A 22,305-nucleotide genomic window follows, 5' to 3' on the forward strand; every position below is an offset into this window, starting at 1 on the left:
CTGATGAATCCCCTTTCCAATTGTTTGGGGTATCCGGAAAAAAGCTTGTCCGGAGAAGTCAAGGTGAGCTCTACCATCAGTAAAGCATCCTGTTTGACTTGAGTGGTACTGTAACAGTTGTAAAATGGAACCCTTTTACCACAAGACTTCAGACAGTTAACACTCACTAGATACGTGCAACTGGAAACCATTTTCTACAGTTTTTCACCTTGGGTTTGTACAGTTTAATGTTGTCAAGGGGGAGAAAACATGTGTATGGCACTAACAGAACATTATCTACCTTAATAAATTAAGTTAAAAACTATACCAAAGGTTTTCAAATCTTGCTCATGTTGAAAGTATACAAGAAACATTTACAAATAATAGCTGTGGCAAAATAAACCTTTGAATATTTAAAATTATTTTGATTCCTACCAACAAGCGTACTGATAAACATACCAGCATGGGTTGCCGATTAACATTGCATGGTAGCTGAAAATAAAATTATCAGATTTTGTGCAGAAGGAAAACCCTATCAAAATCACACCAAGTTTTCCAATTGGTATATTTGAGTTATCGTCTGTTTCTGTATACATTTTCTTTTTATAAAATATTTTATTCATACAATCATTTTAACTATAGCAACATTACTATTTAACTTGGAGTGGCAAAATATCAGACGGATCACCTCATAACAATAGTATATAAACGAATGCAAAAAAATAATAACTGTATCCATTAGAGTATCTCTTCATTCAGTTCCAACTTCCTGTACAACTGTCTGTAAGCCTAATATTAATATTGCTGGTCCTGATCTGGTGAAGTTAGTGCAGCAGTAGCTCTGACTCTGGACTTGCACTGCCCTCTACTGGTGGCCCAGGGAGAGAGCTGTGCGTGGCAGGAACCACACATCACCCTGGGCCGTTCACAGCTGCCGCCGGTGAGGCCACGCTCTGCTCTGTTCTGTAGGCGGGCAGACAGAGGACACAGTGTAACATACTGGATGACACACACTTCACAAGTGATAAGACATGCCAGACTGGAACCCCACAGCACAACCTCATTCTAGTTGACACTTACTTGGCTTCGTGCATTGCTGTTCCTTCTAGGGGACCATTAACAGCATCACTGGGGACTTTTGATTTCTCATCTGAATGGTGTGCACTGTGGAAGGGAAGAAATAAAGATAGGACATCATGAGACAGAACCGGTACAACAGCATGTCTGAAAATAGCTCACTAGTACGAGACAGTTCCAGTGAAGGTATAAGTTGAAAACATGGAGCCAGACCCTGGTTTGGAACGGTTGCTGACAGGCTGGACAGATGCAGGGACCCTCTTCTCTGGTGTTGCACTCTCCCTCACCACGTACTTTGCAGATGCGTCCTCTGAGGTAGACAACTTCACATCCTCACTGCAGAGAAAAAGTGAACATTTACAGAGCTCTTGCCATTTCAAACATTTAGAATGACAATAGACAGAAACCCCCACTGTTTATAGACACAGAACGGAAAGAAATAGCACATGCAGAATGGGAGAGACAGACAACATCAAAGCATTGGGCAAACGAATGTGTCGAAATGCGTATGGCGGTTAAAAATGGATGCAAGGAACAAAATGGACAGCAAATGGACAGAAGCAGCAAGAGTCCATTTAGATTTTCTGACCATCCACTTACAGCAGTTTCCTCTTTAAGAGTGAGCTTGTTTCGAAGAGCAGAACACGAGGAGATGACAGTTTTGAAACTCACCGAAATGATTCAAAGTTTTCAGCCATCGGTCTTGATTTTTGTCATTAAAACCACCACGACTACGTCGTCATAATTACTGGGCAAAACTAACGCACTCCAGGATATTTGGGTATTTTTACAGGTCTTATTCATTTTCTGTTTGAGGCGGCGGTTATGTGCGATTTATTTAACCTTTAAGCAGGCAAGTCAATTTAGAACACATTCTTATTTAAAATGACCTGGCAAAGTGAACTATATTTACAACTACCTAGATGGCATTTTGAAAGTCTGTTGGACTTGAGATTCAAGCTTAAAAACAAAGCTCACTGCTAGTAGAGCTGAGTTTTGCGAGACCACAGGACTACTGCTAGTAGAGCTGAATCTTGCGCGGCCACAGGACTACTGCTAGTAGAGCTGAATCTTGCGCGGCCACAGGACTACTGCTAGTAGAGCGGAGTTTTGCTCGACAACAGGACTACTGCTAGGCTAAGATTCATCTCTCTCCAGTTTATTCCAGCCACCTCACAATGCCATGAACTACAAACCAAAGCCAATGAGACACCAGCACAAGGAGGTGGTGGATAAATTTTGAAGACTGCCTCCACCAATCCACACCCCCACCTGGACATCGACAGAAAGGAGAACAAGGCCAACTCAAAGCCTGGGAGTGGCTAATCCCGAGGGCTGATGGCCAATTCACGACGTAATTGACGACGAGCGACGACCAAATCAATACATCTGAGATATACATGCAAATGGAGATGGCAAAATAATTAATTTAAAAAAACCTCAGTGGCTGACATGAAAACAAGACACGGCAGATGTCTGCCCCCCGACTGGCTGTACATACCGATAAGATTTCAACACTCTGAAGCCACACGCACGCCAGAGAGAAAGAGGAAGCTCATGTTGTAAGTGTTGCAGTTAAAGTGAAGGACAGTTTCTCAAACAACACAGACAGCAATGTAGGTTTGGTGATACATAAATGGTATATAGATATTTATACAAGTCTACTGGAGTGTCCCTTGCCTTGCATGGATTTAAGTCACTCAGTGCAGGAGGGGGAAAACGTGGCAAGACACAGAGGTCAATTCCACATGCTCTGAGGTGAATGGCTGTGTTGTAAAGGAAGGATTGGTGACCAGAGGAACAGGGTATGGTGAGTCATCAAAAGCCTTACCTCTTGAAAATGGCAGTTTCAGTTTTGGCATCTACAGTAAGGCTAACTGTTTCCTTCATGGATCCATTGGTGACCGTCTCAGTGGTGACGGACTCCTCTGCATCCAAGCTTCCGGCTTTCCCTCCAGGGGAGCTGGCTGGCTGGGCTGCCTCATCCCCTGGCCACTGGTCAGAATCTGCAACGTCACACAGGGACAGCATCATAACAGTGACCACAGAGTTAGCCGTAACACACTTATTCCTGAAAAGCTCAGTGGCAAACCTCACCTTCATGCTGCATTGGTGCATTGACACCCAAGGGGTCTCCTGTCTCTATACAGGTCTCCATTGCTACTGGGGAATTGCTCCTCAAAGGATCTTTGGGTCTGGAAGATAGTCAGAAAAGGTCTTGAATTTGTCCTCTTAAAATAGCCAATCTCAAATATTAGACATGGGAAGCCAGGGGAATGAACAGAACACCTGTCACCTACATCCTTATTCATACTACATGGAAGGATAACGCAATATGGAAATAGGTGACACTATTGCCACACAAGGCCTTGGGAATGAGGGTGGTGGGATGATGAACCCTTACCTAACTGGTGAGAAGTTGCTAGAGAAGTCTGCCCAGCCCATGGCTTTGCCAGGGGAGGCATTGGGGGAGCTCCAGCCAGCAGACTCTGGTATAACCGCAGGGGAGGAGGGGGAGGCTGGGGCAGCAGAGGCTGGGGCAGATTCTCCCATCGCCGTAGAACTCCCGGTGTCCATGGGTATGTCGTCAAAGTTAGCTGTCCACAGAGGCCCTGAAACAACAGGGCAGCCGTCACAAAAAAGCAAGGCATCATCTCGAAAAATCATCATACCCCAGTGCGCAAACCCGGAACAATCACTCACCAGTGTCCACCTCCATTCTGTCATCAGAGCTGGCATTGTTGGGGTCAAAGGGATCACGTTTAACATCCTCCTCCTCAGAGTCTGTGCTCTCCTCACTATCTGTGCTGCCAGAGCTCCTAAATGGGAGGCACAGAATGGACAAAAGTCAAGAAAATGTATCAAAAATCACCCAAACTGGTGCTTTGAACCAGCCTCGGAAGATATGTTCGTCATTTAAAACATGTAATTTACATATCCGCCAAGAGGAGCTGCCGTACCGAGGACGTCTCTGAGCGTCTGGTGCGAAAGTAACATCTTTCTCGTCCCAGATGTCCTCCTCATCAGAGCCTGCATCTTCAAACTGCTGGATCTTCTCCTTACAGCAGGCCTCAAACAGAGCTATATTCGCCTGGAAGACAACACCAGTACCAGGGTAAAGCACATGATACACAAAAAGATACGCTGTGATGCCTCCACTTCCTCATTACTGTAAATGGAAAAGGGAAGAAAATATGTATGTGCATCATTTTCATAGGTAACAGAACATCAGATGTCTAGAGTGCAGCATTAACTAATATGTACCAATCCTTTTCAGGATGGTAAAACGTGTTCAGTGTAAACTTAAAAACGACTAAAACCAGATAAAGATTGTTGAAAAGATAATGGAGCAACTTTTTAAAAATCGGATTATCTTTGAGAACTAACAATTACCAAAATAAAAACTAGTCTGGGAGAATCTGAAATTCCAAAAATGTCATGTGGCCCCCCAATGACTTATGTTTGAATCACTTAGACAGCATAAGAACAAGAAATAAGCCATAGCAAAATGTGTAGGCTTGCAGGAAATTAGCTTCAAAACAGACATTCTGAAGGCTGAAGAAAAAAATCCCAGGGTAAAGACTAACAGCATTATAAAAATTGTAAACTAAAACTTTGGGAGATAATAAAGTAGCAGTTTGAGGAAAATGATCTTACTCATTTCCACTAGAATTGAACAGATCTCCAGTACAAATGGAAGACAACATGGCATTCATTTTAATATCCTTTCACTACCTTTGAAATGCATTAAATTATATTAAAATACTTACACTTTCATTTGTATTCAAGGAAAAATTGATGTCTGATATTCTATCAAAGGGAATACTGAAATGTTAAAGAAAAGAGTTTAGTTTAGTTATATTAATTAGACAATGACTACAAACAATGACTAAACACAATGGCTTCAGGACGCCTACCTACAGAGGCCCATTAACAGGAAGAAGAATGTTATTGACATGAAAGCAGCTTTATGCAGAAACTCCAGCCAGCCATTCCCACCTGGTCATTCTCCTCAGGGGCCCAGCCGCCAGTAGATCACCCACATAACAAGAGCCAGAGGCACAGAACAGGGTTGAAGTGTGCTACTTATTCCAAACTAACTGAATTATGCAGGGTTTTTAACTCTGCATAGAAAAGTCTTGGGCGGGTCGCCTAAGTGTTTTTCCTCGGGCCGTCCATGTCCAAACAGTAAAAAATAAAAAGTACATAGTATTTTGTTTACACTGAAACGTCTTTCTAAAACCAGATAAAGTATGTAGGAAAGATAACGCACCTATATATTTTTAAATAAGATCTTTGAAAACGATCAACCCCCTAAGTAAAAGCTAGACAGTCAGGGAGAATCAAAAATTCCCAAAATGATGATTGGTGATTTTAGAATATTCTGCTGCTTTCACACAGATATGGTATTTAAAATATTTTTATTTTATTTAACTAGGCAAGTAATTGTATCCTAAACAATATTTAAAACAGATTTTTAAAAGTTGATCGATTTACCAAGATGAGTCCCCACACTTGTCTCAAAGCAGAGCGATTGTGCCGTCCCAATCAAAACAGTGCTGAAATTAGAATCGAGTAGGCTTTTGCTTCAAATTTATTACAAGAATTGGATGACTTTGGGACGTTTCAGTAAGCAACAACTTGATACATGCCTTCAATTGCACTTACTTTAATCCAATAGTTTCATCATTCAGTGATATTTATTCCTACAGTAATTCTTTATGTATCCATCCGGTTATGTTTAAGAAAATAGTGCGTGTGGTGGGCTAATGAGAAGAGATGGGTGAAGTGACATGTCTTGCAAAATGTATAACTGGCTGTCTAGCAACCATCAAGAGTTTAAGAGTGTAGTGCGTGCCAAAGCCGCCTCAGCATTACGGCTACGTTTCATACTATGCCGTAGGCAGAACTTTACTGAAATGATTAGTAGATCATTTGGCAGAAAATTTTTTGGGCTTTGATACCGGCAATACCTTTCAGATATAAAGAAGAGGGGGTAAAAGTTGGCAGGATAAAGTTGGTGGAAAAACATCTTGGTAGAAAAGGGATATTTGACTCAGATAGCATAAGGGATAGCAAAATGTGTAGAATAGCAGGAAGTGAGCTTTAAAACAGCTACATTGTCAATGTGGCCAACAGGAGGGCCTCTAAAATGTCACCATGCCCATACCAACCACAAGCCCCATTTTGATCAAGAAAAAAGAAAAAAATTAACTGTTTTGCAATTACCAATTACAATCTGGACTCTGGTCCAAGCAAAGAATCAGTCTTGATTGACAGTGACACAGGCAATCTACTTTAATGGTAGAACTGTATAATATGAGCTACTTAAATATAATAAGAATATTTGACATTCATGGGTTGCTGAATTCAGACTGGCATCCAATTAACCTACCGCTTACATTTTATTTTAATTTTATTTTCATATGCAAATGTTAATTGCAAACATGTATGTAACCTAAACTTTGTACAGAGAAAGAAACTGATTGCTTCCTTAACAAAGGACTGGGAAAGAATGTATTAACAGAACACCAGTCTAGTCACCCCACACCCTTATTGAAATCCCCAAACCAGTAGAATAGCAGGTTATGAAGAAAACATGCAGGATCAGTACTCACTCCACAACATCATCCTGATCGGCAAACTCTTCGTCATTGAAGCCAAACTGCTCAATAAAATTGGACGTCATTTGTTGCATCTGATAATCAGAAAAGGCCTGGCAAACCCAGGACCAACGATAATGATATAGTCTTGGCACTACAAAAAACTTCAAGTACTTCAATGCAAAACAATTGACTAATACTGTAGCTATAGGTTTATTGTTTAAAGATTAAGAGCACAAGCATACTTACAATTGGAAGACACATTTAATATCCACAAAATCTGTACTACTATTACTAGACAAGTATAATAACATTAACAATTATTTTTTTCAAGTATCAATATGGAGATTTTGCAGCATTTATATAGTCTCATCCAGTTACAGACTTACTTGTTGTAAAGAGGAATCCTGGTGGAATCCGCTGTCCTTGAAGTCTACCTCGTCATCACTGGATGAGTGAATATGGTGTGTGTTCACCTAGTGCACAGTGCAACCAACCTTATTACTAAGAGGACAACCACGAGACATCCTTCAAACAGCTTCGGCATTACTGGCACTTCACCTTTCAGTACGTCAGTGTAAATACTGTGTAACAGTGTACTCTGAAAACATATTTTGGCATTAAGTAACTGAGGTGTCTGTATCAGACTTACTAGGTCTACAGTGTTTCTCTTGTTTGTGTCAGCTAGCTGACCAGAAATGAAGGTCTCCCATCTCTCTCTGTCTTCTTCTGTGAGCTCTGAAATAACAAGATGAGTCTATTCCACCTCATTTCAGGATATAGTAAGGATTGTTTTTTCACTCCAACAACCTCATTCCTTATGGGTGTCAAAGCCCACTCACCTGAGATGAGCTGCTGTATCTGTGTACCATTGGGGCCCTTGTCGCTGTTGTGCACTATGGAGTTGGCTATTCTGGTCAAGTGGCCCATGTAGCCCTGTCTACGTCCACCCTCAGCCCTGCAACAGGAAACACTTACTGAAGCCTACCGGCACATTGTGGTGACTTTTCTGTGAGCCGTCGCAAGGGGAAAATTAAAGAGCTCACAAGAGATTTAAAAAACCCAAATCTGCAGTGGTCTAGTAACAACTAGACACATATATCATTAATAATAACAGTACTTACTGCGCTTTCTCATTGGAGCTCCATGCATCAAGAATTCTCTGTATAAACTGGCACTTCTGAAACAGCTAAAACACAGCGCACAAAAAGAGTTGATTGACTTGTCTGACATGAATACCATTCTAGATGTAAAGAAAAGGGTGATGAAGTCTCACATGATTGATGAGGTGGCTTTCTCTGACAGGGTCCTGATCACTGTTGATTTTGAGGTTTTCACTTTGGGCTGGGGGCATCGCTAGGATCATTGCAGTGCATATTTCAACTTGTAAATGCAGGAAGTTATTCCATATATATTTGAAGTACATGTCCTGAGAATAAACAGATTGCTTTTAAAAAAAACACACATTTATTTAATAAGAAAATGTTCCAAACCAAGTTGTTGAAGTGAGCATCATCCCTGTTGACCTTAGTTATGAGAAGGGGGTAGTAAAGGAACTAGTGTCATGAAAGACAGAAATCCCTGTGCATAGCAGTCTAAATCCTGGTGTTGATTAAGACAGGAACAACTAGTACTAAAAATCATGTGTAAAATATAAGAGACAGGCAACTTACAAGTATGACACCTAGAGTGTTGAGGTTAATCAGCTCCATGTTGATGATATGAGTGTTGGTCTGCAGGAGGCTGGCCACTAGACGGACCACATTTAGCCGGGTGTTGCCCACTGGGGGGTCTAGCACTCCCCATGTAGTTTTCATGATATTCTTCTGCAAATATGGGGATAAAAGGAACAATCAGGCTCTCATTCAGTTGGTAACTCAAACACAACCGCCATTGGAGTGAACTTGTAGAGTGGACTGCACTTGTAAAGTCAATTTAGAGGAAAGACCACCCACTCTGAAGATAAATATGACTCAAAGTTAATCTTGGTTTAAGATAGCAGGATCACAACAAAAACAGAAATGTAGTAAGTTTAAAATATTGTGGTTGTCATATTTATTTCAAGTTAATAACAAAGAGAAAAACCTATACTTAGCTCACTGAAATGGCCTGAAATATCTGCAATGTTTAGTGTGTGTAAGACGATAGGTACACTACATGACCTAAAGTATGTGGACATCTGCTTGATGAACTTCTCATTCCAAAATCATGAGAAATATGGAGTTTGTCCCCCCCCTTTGCTGCTACAACATCCTCAACTCTTCTGGGAAGGCTTTCCACTAGATGTTGGAACATTACTGCGGGGATTCCCCTCAGCCACAAGAGAATTTGTGAAGTCAGGCACTTATCTTGGGCGATTAGGCCTGGCTCGCAGTCGGCGTTCCAATTTATCCCAAAGGTGTTCGATAAGGTTAAGGTCAGGGCTCTGTCCAGACCTGTCAAGTCCTTCTACACCAATCGACAAACAATGTCTGCATTAACCTTGCTTTGTGCACTGGGGTATTGTCGTGCTGAAACAGGAAAGGGCCTTCCCCAAAAGGTTGCCACAAAGTTGGAAGCACAGAATCGTCTAGAATGTCATTGTAAACTGGAACTAAGGGGACTAGCCCGAACCATGAAAAACAGCCCCAGACCATTATTCTTCCTCCACCAAACTTTATAGTTGGCACTACGCAGTCGGGCAGGTAGCATTCTCCTGGAATCCACCAAACCCAGATTTGTCCGTCAGACTGCCAGATGGTGAAGTGTGATTCGTCACTCCAGAGTCCAATGGAGGTGAGCTTCACACCACTCCAGCCGACGCTTAGCAGTGCGCATGGTGATATTAGGCTTGTGTGCGGATGCTCGGCCATGGAAACCCATTTCTTGAAGCTCCCGTCGAACAGTTATTGTGCTGACATTGACTCGGTAGTGAGTGTTTCAAACGAGGACAGACGATTTTTACACGCTACGAGCTTCGGCACTTGGCGATCCCGTCCTGTGAGCTTGTGTGACCTACCACTTTGCGGCTGAGCCGTTGTTGCTCCTAGACGTTTCCACATATAGTTGATCGGGGCAGCTATAGCAGGGCATAAAAATGACTTGTTGGAAAGGTGGCATCCTATGACAGTGCCACGTTGAAAGTCAGAACTCTTCAGTAAGGCCATTCTGCTGCCAATGTTTGTCTGTGGAGATTCCATGGCGGTGTGCTCGGTTTTACACACCTTTTAGCAACAGGTGTGGCTACAACAGCCAAATCCACTAACTCAAAAGGGATGTCCGCATACTTTTGTATATATAGTATATGTAAAGTACTGTATTACCTTTGGGGGTTCCAGCAGCAGTTGATGGAAGTCTTTGAGCCTAGGTCTGACAGCCTCCAGAATGCTCTGATTGACTGAAAAGGACGGGTGGCTCATACCAGGAGGACAGATTTCCAAATGGCCTTCGAACCTGCAAACGACAGAACCGTACATCAGAAAAAGTCTCCCAAAACAAATAAAACTTTAAAATGGGATATCATTAACTTACGCTGGTCTTCGTGTCTCAAAGAGTGTCAGGAGAATCTGAATTACACTGACTATTGCAGAGTCATTTTTCTCTTTGTCAAATATGTTGGACAGCAACTGCTCCACAGTCTCTTGTCTGAGAGAAAGGAAGGGACATGTACAGTACCAATCAGAAGTTTGGACACACCTACTCATTCAAGGGTTTTTCTTTATTTTGACTATTTTCTACATTGTAGAATAATAATGAAGACATCAAAACTATGAACATGTAGTAAGCAAAAAGTGTTAAAACCAAATATATTTTTAAAGTAGCCACCCTTTGCTTTGACAGCTTTGCACTCTTGGCATTCTCTCAACCTGCGTCACCTGGAATGCTTTTCCAACAGTCTTGAAGGAGGTCTCACATATGCTGAGCACACGTTGGCTGCTTTTCCTTCACTCTGCAGTCCAACTCATTACAAACCATCTCAATTTGGTTGAGGTCAGGTGATTGTGGAGGCCAGGTCATCTGATCCAGCACTCCACTCTCCTTAGTCAAATAGCCCTTACACAGCCTGGAGGTGTGTTGGGTCATTGTCCTGTTGAAAAACAAATGATAGTCCCACTAAGCGCAACCAGATGGGATTGTGTATCGCTGCAGAATGCTGTGTTATCCATGCTGGTTAAGTGTGCCTTGAATTCTAAATAAATCAGACAGTGTCACTAGCAAAGCACCCACCGCCTCCATGCTTCATGGTGGGACCACACATGCAGAGATCATCTGTTCACCTACTCCGCGTCTCACAAAGACACGGTGGTTGGAACCAAAAAGCTCAAATTTGGACTCATCAGACCAAAGCACAGATTTCCACCAGTCTAATATGTCCATTGATCTCATTTCTTGGCCCAAGCAAGTATCTTCTTCTTATTGGGGTCCTTTAGTAGTGGTTTCTTTACAGCAATTCGACCATGAAGTCCTGATTCACTCAGTCTCCTCTGAACATTTGATGTTGAGATGTCTCTTACTTGAACACTGAAGCATTTCTTTGGGCTGCAATCTGAGGTATAGTTACCTCTAATGAACTTATCCTCTACAGCAGAGGTAACTCCAGGTCTTCCTTTCCTGTGGCGGTCTCCATGAGAGCCAGTTTCATAGCGCTTGATGGTTTTTGTGACTGCTCTTGAAGAAACTTTGAAAGTTTGTACATTTTCCAGATTGAGTGACCTTCATGTCTTAAATTAATGATGGACTGTCATTTCTCTTTGCTTATTTTAGCTGTTCTTGCCATAATATGGACTTGGTCTTTTACCAAATAGGGCTATCCGTCTGTATTCCACCCCTACCATGTCACAACACAACTGATTGGCTCAAACGCATTAAGGAAAGAAATTCCACAAATTAACTTAAGGCACACCTGTTAATTGAAATACATTCCAGGTGACTACCTCATGAAGCTGGTTGAGAGAATGCCAAGAGTGTGCAAAGTTCTCATCAAGGCAAAGGGTGGCTACTTTGAAGAATATCAAATATATTTTGATTTGTTTAACACTTTTTTTGGTTACTACATGATTCCATGCGTGTCATTTCATGGTTTTGATGTCTTCACTATTATTCTACAATGAAGAAAATAGTAAAAATAAAGGAAAACCCTTGAATGAGTAGGTGTAAGTTAGTAATGACTTTGGCACAACAATAAAATGATGACAGTAATAATGAGTATTCCTCCTTGAAAAAACAAACAGGTTGTAGAGACTTACTTTTCTAGTGTGGCCAGTAATGGGTCAGGCTCTGAGCAGCCCTGCACTTGGAACATCTGATCTCTGCTGAGGCGGATGATTTCACACAGAGACTGGGATGCGTTGGAGTGCCTCTGGATGATGAACAGAGAGACTTTAAGACACTGTAAGAGAGCAACAGAACACCAAACAAACTGCTGATGAAATGTGACTTACATCCTCATCCTGAGAAGGCTGGACCATATCAACAAGCCTCTGGATCACCTTCTCCTCGTTCAGCCACTGTGGGAGGAGAAGATGGAGGTCGGTAATTGAACACACACAAAGAAAAAGACCAAAATGCAAAAAAATAATAATAACAACACTGACATTTAAGACATCTTGTCTGAGCTGCTGTGGTTCAACGCAGGTCAGCATTCTGAGCAGCAGGTCCATGATGGCGGAGGTCCCTATGTGTTTAATCATTAAGTCCACAAAGTCTTCCCTCTTCCGCAGAAACTCCACAATCTGCAAAAGATAGTTGAAGTTTAAGGATGTGTCAAAGGACAATCTTTTCTCCCAGAGCATTCATGAAACCCTGCTGGTCATACACTTTTTAAAACCTGTGTGGTTTATACAAGCGTTTTGTATTGATCTCACCTGTTCCGGTTTCCTACCGATGAGGATGCTCAGGACCTTGCTGAAGAAACTGGCCAGTAAAGGGTTGAGTGGAGATTCATTTTGCAAGAAGCCATAAAGTTTCATTAGTAAACGTTCATCTTCTCCCAGTCTGTCATTGATCTGGCCAACGTCCGAGGTAAGGAGTTCACACGATATGTTAGGGTACCTGAAAATAGCATGGAAGTCCAACATTTAATGATCAATTAATACAGTACCACTACCACACAAAAGAGCACATCAAAGGTCCTATATAATTAACTGTCTAGCAAGTCATGTTTGCCCCCTTGTGATTGTAGGGGGAATTCCCTTGAATTAAACAAATGCAAGGGAAACTGAAAGAAAACAATAAATCTTTCTCAAAATGGGCATATATCCGTAAGTATATCCTGGCCTAGTGTGTGTGAATCCCACTTACTTGTACTTGATCGTCTCCTCCACATCATCACTTGGCTCCTGCGTGATGTAAGTTACCAGGTCCTCCATGTACTGAGGCCGTACCAGGAAGTCCACCAGCTTGTGGTTCTGGGCCTTGCACTCCTGCAGGACATCCTCCTCATCCATCACCTCTGTCAGAGTCACATCTTCCTTCTCCAGGAGGGTGTCGATGTGGGACGTCGTGTGTAAATCAAACTTCCAAAACATGATGCTTCTACAAGGAAGGAAAACATTCATAAGACAATGGGAATGCACTCACAGTGACAAAGTACACAATGTGGGTTAAGATGAGGGGGTCAAATAGAAAGCAGGTGGCGGTCAAACAGACAGCTTCACAAATGTACCTGACTGGGATAGAGTCCAGAAGTTAAAAATAAAATAATGATAGTGCTCTTTGGGAGCTCTGGCCCATTACAGGCTCCACAGGCAGCAGTGACAAGACAGGCTTTTTGACACATGCAGCAGAACGACCACCTCAACAGATCAACGCACACCTGAAACAAGCAAAAGATAAATTAGCATATTACTCATTGTAATGGAACAACATTTTCTTACTAACAGTAACATTTCTTACGTTAAGGTCACATGCTACTGAAACAAGTAGTAATATAAGTTTTTTTTTGTTGTCACATTACCTTCTAAATAATAAGTGTTAACCAGGTGAAAACAAATACTTAGTCTAGGTCATGCGACAAACTTTAAATCTCTGGCAAATAGCCGGTAAACCATAGCTTTTCCATCATAGGAAAAGAGTTAACTTCCTTGTTGACATGTCAGCATCCCAACAACTCTCCCCAAAATCAGTCTAAACTTCAAAGCATTAAGACAAGCACTACTGGGCTAACCGCTCCACACTCAAATACTGGCAAGATCATTGCTAGTTCAGAACACTGTGCTTAGTCAAATCACCTTGTGCCACATCTCAAGTGGCAATATAGAACACTGTGTCAACAACTCACTCACCATAGGAACAAAGCAGTGAAACATGTTCAGTGCACACACTAGGCATATGCCTCAAAAGATAAACAGAATTTCCCACTGTGTACACCTGGCCCTCAGGTAAAAATAAAAGTCTAAGTATTTGCTAGGAATTCCCATCTTGTGGGGAAGCCTGGGAGAAATAGGGTTAAAGGTTACAGTGAAGCCATCTTGGCTTATGCTAAACCAGCACCTCAGACAAGTGAATGGCTGAGAAAAGAAAGTGTATTAATAGACTGAGCATCGGGGCTGTGCTGAGGGACCATTGACATTGGTCCCTGTCCAGGCACATTCTTTGATGAAAGTGTGCAACTCATTCATTGATCTATAAAATACTACAATAAATTGAAGATGTCAAAGTGAATGTCATGGAAAAACATTGAATTGTTGTCTGGCATTAAATTGTCTACCACAGGTGACCAAATAACAACAGGAAAAACTTTTATCACCACCCAAGAGCGCAACATTGGTCTGAACAAAGTCCCGTGTCACTAACAAAAAATAAGCACTTTCAGCTGCTGGTTTACATTGGTTATATGGTTATTTATATGGTTATGGCCTGCTGCTGAAGTGTTTACTCTACCAGCTACTGAGAAAGCTTATGAACACTTATAATGATTTAAGGAATAGCCCCATCTGTCTCAATTGACAAAAATATGACAAATGCTGAATAGCCAATCTCCAGTGGGTGAAGACAAAAACAATTTGTCAACTAAATCACAACCATACAACACAGTAATGTATGGTTGGTTGCTCAAATATACACGTATGACTATTCCAGTGACAGTGTAAAACTGAAACCCCGGGGTTGCCCAAGGTAACATTCTGTTTCATGTAAACTAAACCTAAATGTGTCATAACTTGATGTATTTTTGTATAGGCCTACCTTCTTTTTAGTACACTATTGTTTGTCAAATGTAATGCACTGCCTTGGGAGCAAAGGGTTACATTGCCGTTTAGCCCCATTTACTGTTCAGTGTTGTTCTTACTGTATTAGCTAGCTAGACTACATACTTTTGTGCGTTAGCTAGCTAACGTAAGCTAAGTAACTAACAGTCATGTCTCAGGACAGCCTGGGACTAACTAGCTAGCCAAGTTAGTTGTGGTTATAGGGGTCCGAAACCAAACTACCTAGCTACATTCAACACTTGGCATAGTTTCAGGATTCTCCGGGTCAGGCTAAAACGACCAAGCTAACAGTACATAAACTCAGCAAAAAAAACAAACAGCACCTTTTTCAGGACTTGGTCTTTCAAAGATAATTTGTAAAAATCCAAATAACTCCACAGGTCTTAATTGTAAAGGGTTTAAACACTTTTTCACATGCTTATTCAATGAACCATAAAAAAATGAACGAACATGTACCTGTGGAACGGTCGTTAAGACACTAACAGCTTACAGACGGTAGGCAATTAAGGTCACAGTTATGAAAACTTAGGACACTAAAGAGGCCTTTCTACTGACTCTGGAAAAACATCAAAAGAACAGGGTCCCAGGGTCCCTGCTCATCTGCGTGAACGTGCCTTAGGCATGAGGACTGCAGATGTGGCCAGGGCAATAAATTGCTATGTCTGTACTGAGAAATGCCTAAGACAGAACTACACAGGGAGACAGGACAGACAGCTGATCATCCTCGCAGTGGCAGACCACGTGTAACACCTGCACAGTATCAGTACAGTACATCCGAATATCACACCTGCGGGACAGGTACAGGATGGCAACAACAACTGCCCGAGTTACACCAGGAACGCACAATCTCTCCATCAGTGCTCAGACTGTCCGCAATAGGCTGAGAGGGGCTGGACTGAAGGCTTGTAGGCCTGTTGTAAGGCAGGTCCTCACCAGACATCACCGGCAACAACGTCGCCTATGGACACAAACCCACCGTCGCTGGATCAGACAGGATTGGCAAAAAGTGATCTTCTCTGACGAGTTGCAGTTTTGTCGTGTGTTACACTGAGGCCTGTACTCTGGAGCGGGAATGATTTGGAGGTGGAGGGCCCGTCATGGTCTGGGGCGGTGTGTCACAGCATCATCGGACTGAGCTTGTTGTCATTGCAAGCAATCTCAACGCTATGCATTACAGGGAAGACATCCTCCTCCCTCATGTGGTACCCATCCTGCAGGCTTATCCTGACATGACCCTCCAGCATGACAATGCCACCAGCCATATTGCTTGTTCTGTGCATGATTTCCTGCAAGACAGGAATGTCAGTGTTCTGCCATGGCCAACGATGAGCCCGGATCTCAATCCCATTGAGCAGGTCTGGGACCTGTTGGAACGGAGGGTGAGGGCTAGTGCCATTCCCCCCCAAAATGTCCAGGAACTTGCAGGTGCGTTGGTGGAAGAGTGGGGTAACATCTCACAGCAAGAACGGGTAAATATGGTGCAGTCCATGAGGAGGAGATGTACTTCAGTACTTAATGCAGCTGGTGGCCACACCAGACACTGACTTACTTTTGATTTTGACCCCCCTTTGTTCAGGGACACATTATTCCATGTCTGTTCTTCACATGTCTGTGGAACTTGTTCAGTTTATGTCTCAGTTGTTGAATCTTATGTTTATACAAATATTGACACGTTAAGTTTGCTGAAAATAAACGCAGTTGACAGTGAGAGGACGTTTATTTCTTTGCCGAGTTTAGCCAACTAAACACAATAGACAGCTGCTTGATAGCTAGCTAGGTAGGTTCGCTGCGGACAACTAACTTAACGTTCGTTTACCAGATAGTTATCGAAGTAACGTAGTTACAGCTGACGTGGTTTTCAAACTACTAACATTAACTAGCTAATTTGACGTTACCCAAAATGCTAACGCTTCCTAGGTAGCCAACTAACGTTAGCGAACACAAAAATAGTTGACTAACGTCAGCCAGTTCCCGTCAACAACTTGACGCCTATCTAACGTTAACTAGCAAAAAAAAAATACCGAAGCCAACATCTAACCGTACAACGTTAACATCAATATCCAAACGGTGGGCGCATGCTGGACAACGTCAGTTAGCATTTTCCAGTTAACCAACGCAGACAGGCCAAACCGTGTCGACAACACTGGTCTGAAATACGGCTAACTAACGTTATCTAGCAAGCAACATAGTGCATTTCAATGGACCCCAGTGCAGTGGCTTTTCACATACAATAAGACTAACGTATCGTAGCTAATCTATCGAGTACAATATATCAAGACGATTCGTAGTTATAAATACATCGGTGTAGCTAAGTTACCGGTAGCTAAAGAGAAATGGGTAGTTAATGTTGCTCTAGCTAGCTAGCTCAGTAGCTGTTCCTGTCTCCTGAACTGCATGCACCAGCTAGCAAGTACGTACCAACAAACAACGGTAAATGGTGAGTCCCCGGCATGTAGCTTATTGGGCCATTAGCCTAAAGTGTCAACAACAACAAAAAAGCCACGAATCCTAAGAAGAAAAAAAAAAGTGTTTTCAACGGATTCTGACAGGCGAGAAAATGTAGCTAGACTGTCAGATGGCACTTTTCAAGATGGCGGCACCATCAACTCCAACGACCCTTCCCCCACCACCATAACCAGGCAGATAAGCAGGTTACCAGGTCTTCTGATCGTCACTTGTTACCACAGCCGCAGATACTTCATCACGGCTAAACCACGCCTGCTTCTACAATTTGTCTTCTTAAAATCTGATTTTAAATCGAACCTTAAGCATAGCCTTAACCACACGACTGACCTTAAATTAAGACCAAAAAGCACATTTTTGTTTTAATTGGTGTGGCTGTGCTAGTGACAACAGTATTTTGCCACAACTAAACTACCAGTCAATCAAACAGACTGATTGAGCTCTATTGGCTAATTAATCACGCCAATCAGACTTCTTGCGAGCTCAGTCTTGTGATTTGGTACTGTACAAGTCATTAAATGGTCCGTGCTTGGGACGTCCCTATCCCATTGAACTTGAGAAGTAAAATGGTTCGGGTTTAGGGTAGGGACGTCCCATTGATTCCGGGTAGCACTGACAGTCATTAAACTGCGTCCACTCCATTGCGTAAAACGTAAAAAAACGTCGCGTCGAGAAACTCCCTTTTTCCGCAGATAGAGCAGGGTCAGTTACCATCGGTCTAAAATCACTCCTCATCTCCATCACTGCGGCAGTCAGAGGATTGGTGGCATCAAATGCATGCCCTGAAAACATACTTTTCTATACATTTATGAGTTTTGGCAAATATGCGTTAGGGCAGCATGTGCACATCCATTATTTTTTACTTTTTATTTAACTAAGCAAGTCAGTTAAGAACAAATTCTTACTTTCAATGAGTGGGTTAACTGCCTTGTCCAGGGGTAGAAGGACAGATTTGTACCTTGTCAGCTCTGGGATTTGATTTTACAACCCTTCGGTTACAAGTCCAACGCTTTAACCACTAGGCCTTGCCACACTACCTTGCCGCCCTGACTTTTGGAAAAATATGTTTTGTGTGAACTTAAGCATGTTCCCTCTAATTCTCCCATCTCTCTCTCTTTCTCCCCTCCCGGAGGACCTGAGCTCTAGGACAATGCCTCAAGACTACCTGGCCTGATGACTCCTTGCTGTCCCCATCCCCAGTCCACCTGGTCGTGCCGCTGATCCAGTTTTGCCTGTGGCTATGGTACCCTGACCTGTTCACCAGACGTGCTACCTTGTCCCGGACCTGCTGTTTTCGACCCTCTCTTTCCCTCTCCCGCCCACCCACCCCCTTTCTCTCTCTCTCTCTCTCTGTCTTGACCTCTGAATGCTCGGCTATGAAAAGCCAACTTACATAACTTCTGAGGTGCAAAGCTGTTGCACTCTCTATAACCCTGTGATTATTATTTGACCTTTCTGGTCATGAATGTTTGAACATCTTGAAGAACAATCTGGCCTTAATGGACATGTCCTCTTATAATCTCCGCTGTGCACAGCCAGAAGAGGACTGGCCACCCTTCAGAGCCTGGTTCCCCTCTAGGTTTCTTCCTAGGCTCCTGCCTTTCTAGGGAGTTTTCCTAGCCACTGTGCTTCTACATCTGCATTGCTTGTTGTTTGGGGTTTTAGGCTGGGTTTCTGTATAAGCACTTTGTGACATCTGTTGATGTAAAAAGGGATTTATAAATACATTTGATTTGATGTTGTCCCCGTGGTTAAAGTGTGTGTGTCATGAGTATTCTATTTTTTTGTTCTCTGAAATGTTTTTCTCTTATTGTGACATACCGACCTGTAACCTTAGGGACTGAAAATGGAAATGACCTTAATCTGGTGATGTATTGCAGGCCTTCAGTATGTTATGTTACAAATGCAGAGGGAGACATGAACAGAGTGCAGAGTGCCGACTACCTATAGGTGTGGTCATGTTTAAATCCTGCAGACACTGTGGACCTCCTTGGCCACCCGTCTCTTGCCGTTACTCCCTAAAACAGTGATTGGGTTACCATTGGTAACATCAGGGATGATGTAAAGGAGAAGTATACCTTTGTCATCATTGAGCAGAGATGGAAGACATCCAAATGAGCAAAACAAACCGTTTAGACCTGTCATTACATACTTGTACTTGAGTAACTTCACCAGTTTCCTAATGTGCCCCTACCATTCACTGTTAGTAACCTCAAATGCCAGGCAACAAATGCTAAATTTTTACATAGTTGTTTCTTCTCAACCTACTCAAAAGTTTCCCAGGAATCTTTCATGTATGTACAATTATTTCTGCAATGTAGAGCAAAATGAGAACGAACATAACATATATTAAATAGCAACTTGTTTCCTCATATGAAGTTTCCTTCAGTTTTACATACCCAAGGGATGAGAAGTTTTAAGGAGTTGTCCATATTCAAAATAACAGTCTATAATCCTTGTTAATATAGGGTCACAGAGTAGTTTACACAGGTTGTTATTGTGTTTATGAGGGTGACATACCACACTGGCTCAGCAATGGAACACATATGGACATACTGTATCTTATTTGAACTGCAGACTGATGTGTTATGCTGAAGGACTTTGTATGCAGCAGCAATTGCTCCACAGATGTGTTTCTTGGACAGTCAATAGAGTACACCTGCTGCATATTCTTCTTTCAGCCCTCACTCAAAATACTGTGCCATACCTATTCTTTAATTAGGGTAGATTGATATGATTTTTGGACATGGATGTTCTCTTGTGAAAAGTGAAAATTAGACAAATGAAGCATTTATTTACATAGAAAAAGGACAGTCCAACTTTTCTCCATATGGTGGCAGCATTTAGCTATGTCATTCAAATGTTTTTTTAAAAAGCCCTTTTTACATCATTAATTATCACAAAATAGCCATACAGATACCCAGCCTAAAACCCTAAAGAGCAAGCAATGCAGAAGCACAGCAGCTAGGAAAACCGCCCCAGAAAAGGCAGGAACCTAGGAAGAAACCTAGAGGAACCAGGCTGACCGGTGGCCAGTCCTCTTCTGGCTGTGCTGAATAACCAATTCAGTAGCATCTCAACAGTAATGTGAACTCCATTTGGCTCACCAACATGGAAATTAATATCACATTTCATGTGACTATATAAAACAATGACACCACTAATTTAATAGATTAGGCACACAAGTATTCCTTAAAATATAACCTTTATTATATAAAAATGCTTTGCATACAAAAATTATCACAAGTGTAAATTACACAAGGCATTTAAAACACGAGTTTGTTCGGGGAGCATCTATATACTGGCACAATGAAATAGAGCTGAAGTTTTCCCTATCCAGCAACATGGCTTAAAATGGGCAGGGCAGCATGTGGTGGTCTGAGGAACCTATACAACCTCTCTGGTAGAAGCCAGAGGTGTTCAACAAAGATGGAGGCCTGACACTATATCATAGCACTAATGTTGAACATGATTTAATTTCACTTCTTATGTCAGCGCCATTGTTAATTGCTTATACACAAATATCCAAATGACAGAGAAAAAGCTTGGAAAGAAGCTTTACAAGAGGTATGAATTTAATATACATTTCCCTCTGCACGTCCCACAGTCATTTTACATTCACATTTCATAACTGGTTGGATAGTTCATTTTTAAGTAAGTGCTCAATTTGGAAACTGACAGCTTGCTGAGCGTGCACATAAACCTTCAAAACAAGACAATATAATAGAGCCATGAATTTACATGTGCATGATATTCACCACTGATGAAATTCAATCTATAGAATTAAATTGAATTAATTAAATGGTATGTGAGGATAGTAAAATTGTTTAGAGAAGATAGAACAGCTTTTTTTTAAACTAAAAACTCAATTGACAAAAGCTGAAATACCAACCTTAGTGGCATTTATTTTTATATATATTTTTTTAAAGGAACAGTCAGTCTAATATGTCATATGTAATTAGGGCACACTGACATGGCATATCAGTTTCATGATAAAGTGAAGAGATTCACGAGAGAGTTAAATGGTTGTGTCTAGCCTTGTCATTTCTGAGTGACAACTGCATCAATGATGAAGCCATTCTTATGAGTTATTTCATACAGACTCCTTCAAAACAATGAACACAATTTCACAAATGCACATGTGAATAATGTTCTACACACACAAAAAAATAATTGCAATGTTCCTAGACAAATAATTAAAAGTCAAATAGCTTCATGATCTATTGTCAGTCTTAATATATTGTAATTGTTTGGTTGGGCGCTTTAAAAAAACATTTTTTTTAAGTGTTTTTATAACTCAGTATATATGTACAGTAGCAGCAAACACACTTTTGGTATATTGTAAAATAAACATATGCTTGGGACAATTTCAAATCACAAATAAAATCATTAATAAGAACATATGGCTGTTATGAAAACAATTATTTACTTAATTACAAATATTTACAATATAATTATTTATTTTTTTATTTTATTTTTATTTTGGCTGGCCACATTACCAGCTTAAATATTTTTGAATAGAGTACTTCCTCAAACCAATATTGGTGTCCGCTTGTTAAAAATGTCACCGTAAATATAGGTATCTGTTGTTTGAAGGAAGTTCTAAAGTATTTAGCTGAAAAAACAAAGGCCAATAGAATGGAGTCAAATTGAAGGTATTCTCTAAATTAGGACGACACTCCATCTGAAACGAGGGTGGGGAAACATGAAAGATAAAGAAAAGTGATACATTTCACACTGTACAACAATTTCACACTTGATCTGGCCCTATTCCATCCCATCCCCACTTTAACCCATGGCAACCAGTGGAAATGAATAAAATAGAATTATCTAATTTGTTCATATTTAAAATTATTTACAGACATGGCTATTTCCCCGGGTGTCATGAAGAGTCAGTGCAAGGTGAGGGGGGCGGGGGACAGAGGTGAAAGTAACTGCGCTCTGTGGATGGAGAAGGGGGGCAGCTCTCCTCTGCTGATAGGTACTGGCTCCGGGGG

The 22,305-nt window shown here is 41.6% G+C and overlaps 2 protein-coding genes across 4 annotated transcripts in view; both read right to left on the reverse strand.

Annotated features, from left to right (window-relative positions):
- Nucleotides 1–209: 209 nt before the first annotated feature.
- Nucleotides 210–17,675, reverse strand: LOC112218420 (serine/threonine-protein phosphatase 6 regulatory subunit 3). Of its 3 annotated transcripts, none has more exons than XM_024379190.2 (25): nt 17,264–17,675; nt 13,303–13,452; nt 12,939–13,172; nt 12,503–12,689; nt 12,233–12,370; nt 12,080–12,145; nt 11,885–11,997; nt 10,170–10,283; nt 9,962–10,091; nt 8,333–8,485; nt 7,936–8,088; nt 7,784–7,848; nt 7,502–7,617; nt 7,312–7,397; nt 7,049–7,135; nt 6,675–6,721; nt 4,827–4,881; nt 4,017–4,147; nt 3,760–3,875; nt 3,461–3,668; nt 3,154–3,251; nt 2,888–3,062; nt 1,270–1,392; nt 1,060–1,143; nt 210–942 (listed from the first exon to the last, which is right to left on the reverse strand). In XM_024379190.2, the coding sequence occupies exons 3-25, from the start codon at nt 13,163–13,165 to the stop codon at nt 891–893; spliced, it is 2,724 nt and encodes a 907-aa protein (XP_024234958.1). In that variant the 5' UTR covers nt 13,166–13,172; nt 13,303–13,452; nt 17,264–17,675; the 3' UTR covers nt 210–890. The 3 variants fall into 3 exon arrangements, with proteins under 3 accessions (XP_024234958.1, XP_024234957.1, XP_024234956.1); XM_024379189.2 differs by having other exon boundaries at nt 6,675–6,754; XM_024379188.2 differs by having other exon boundaries at nt 6,675–6,772; nt 17,264–17,674.
- Nucleotides 17,676–20,496: 2,821 nt separating this feature from the next.
- The window catches only part of lrp5 (low density lipoprotein receptor-related protein 5), a 51,338-nt gene continuing 49,529 nt past the window's right edge, over nt 20,497–22,305 (reverse strand). The window contains 1 exon segment of the mRNA XM_024379192.2: nt 20,497–22,305. Within this exon segment, the coding sequence (XP_024234960.2) occupies nt 22,191–22,305 (115 nt within the window). The 3' untranslated portion in view covers nt 20,497–22,190.

Source organism: Oncorhynchus tshawytscha, linkage group LG19, assembly GCF_018296145.1.
Source record: "Oncorhynchus tshawytscha isolate Ot180627B linkage group LG19, Otsh_v2.0, whole genome shotgun sequence".
NCBI lineage: Eukaryota > Metazoa > Chordata > Actinopteri > Salmoniformes > Salmonidae > Oncorhynchus > Oncorhynchus tshawytscha.

Excerpts from the sequence above, each read along its gene's own strand:
- LOC112218420 (XM_024379188.2), bottom strand. The coding sequence starts at position 13,165 with ATGTTTTGGAAGTTTGATTTACACACGACGTCCCACATCGACACCCTC. Across the intron at positions 12,690-12,938 it reads GAGGAGACGATCAAGTACAA|GTACCCTAACATATCGTGTG; the intron begins GTAAGTGGGATT and ends TGCTATTTTCAG. Across the intron at positions 4,148-4,826 it reads CCTTGAATACAAATGAAAGT|GCGAATATAGCTCTGTTTGA; the intron begins GTAAGTATTTTA and ends GTTGTCTTCCAG.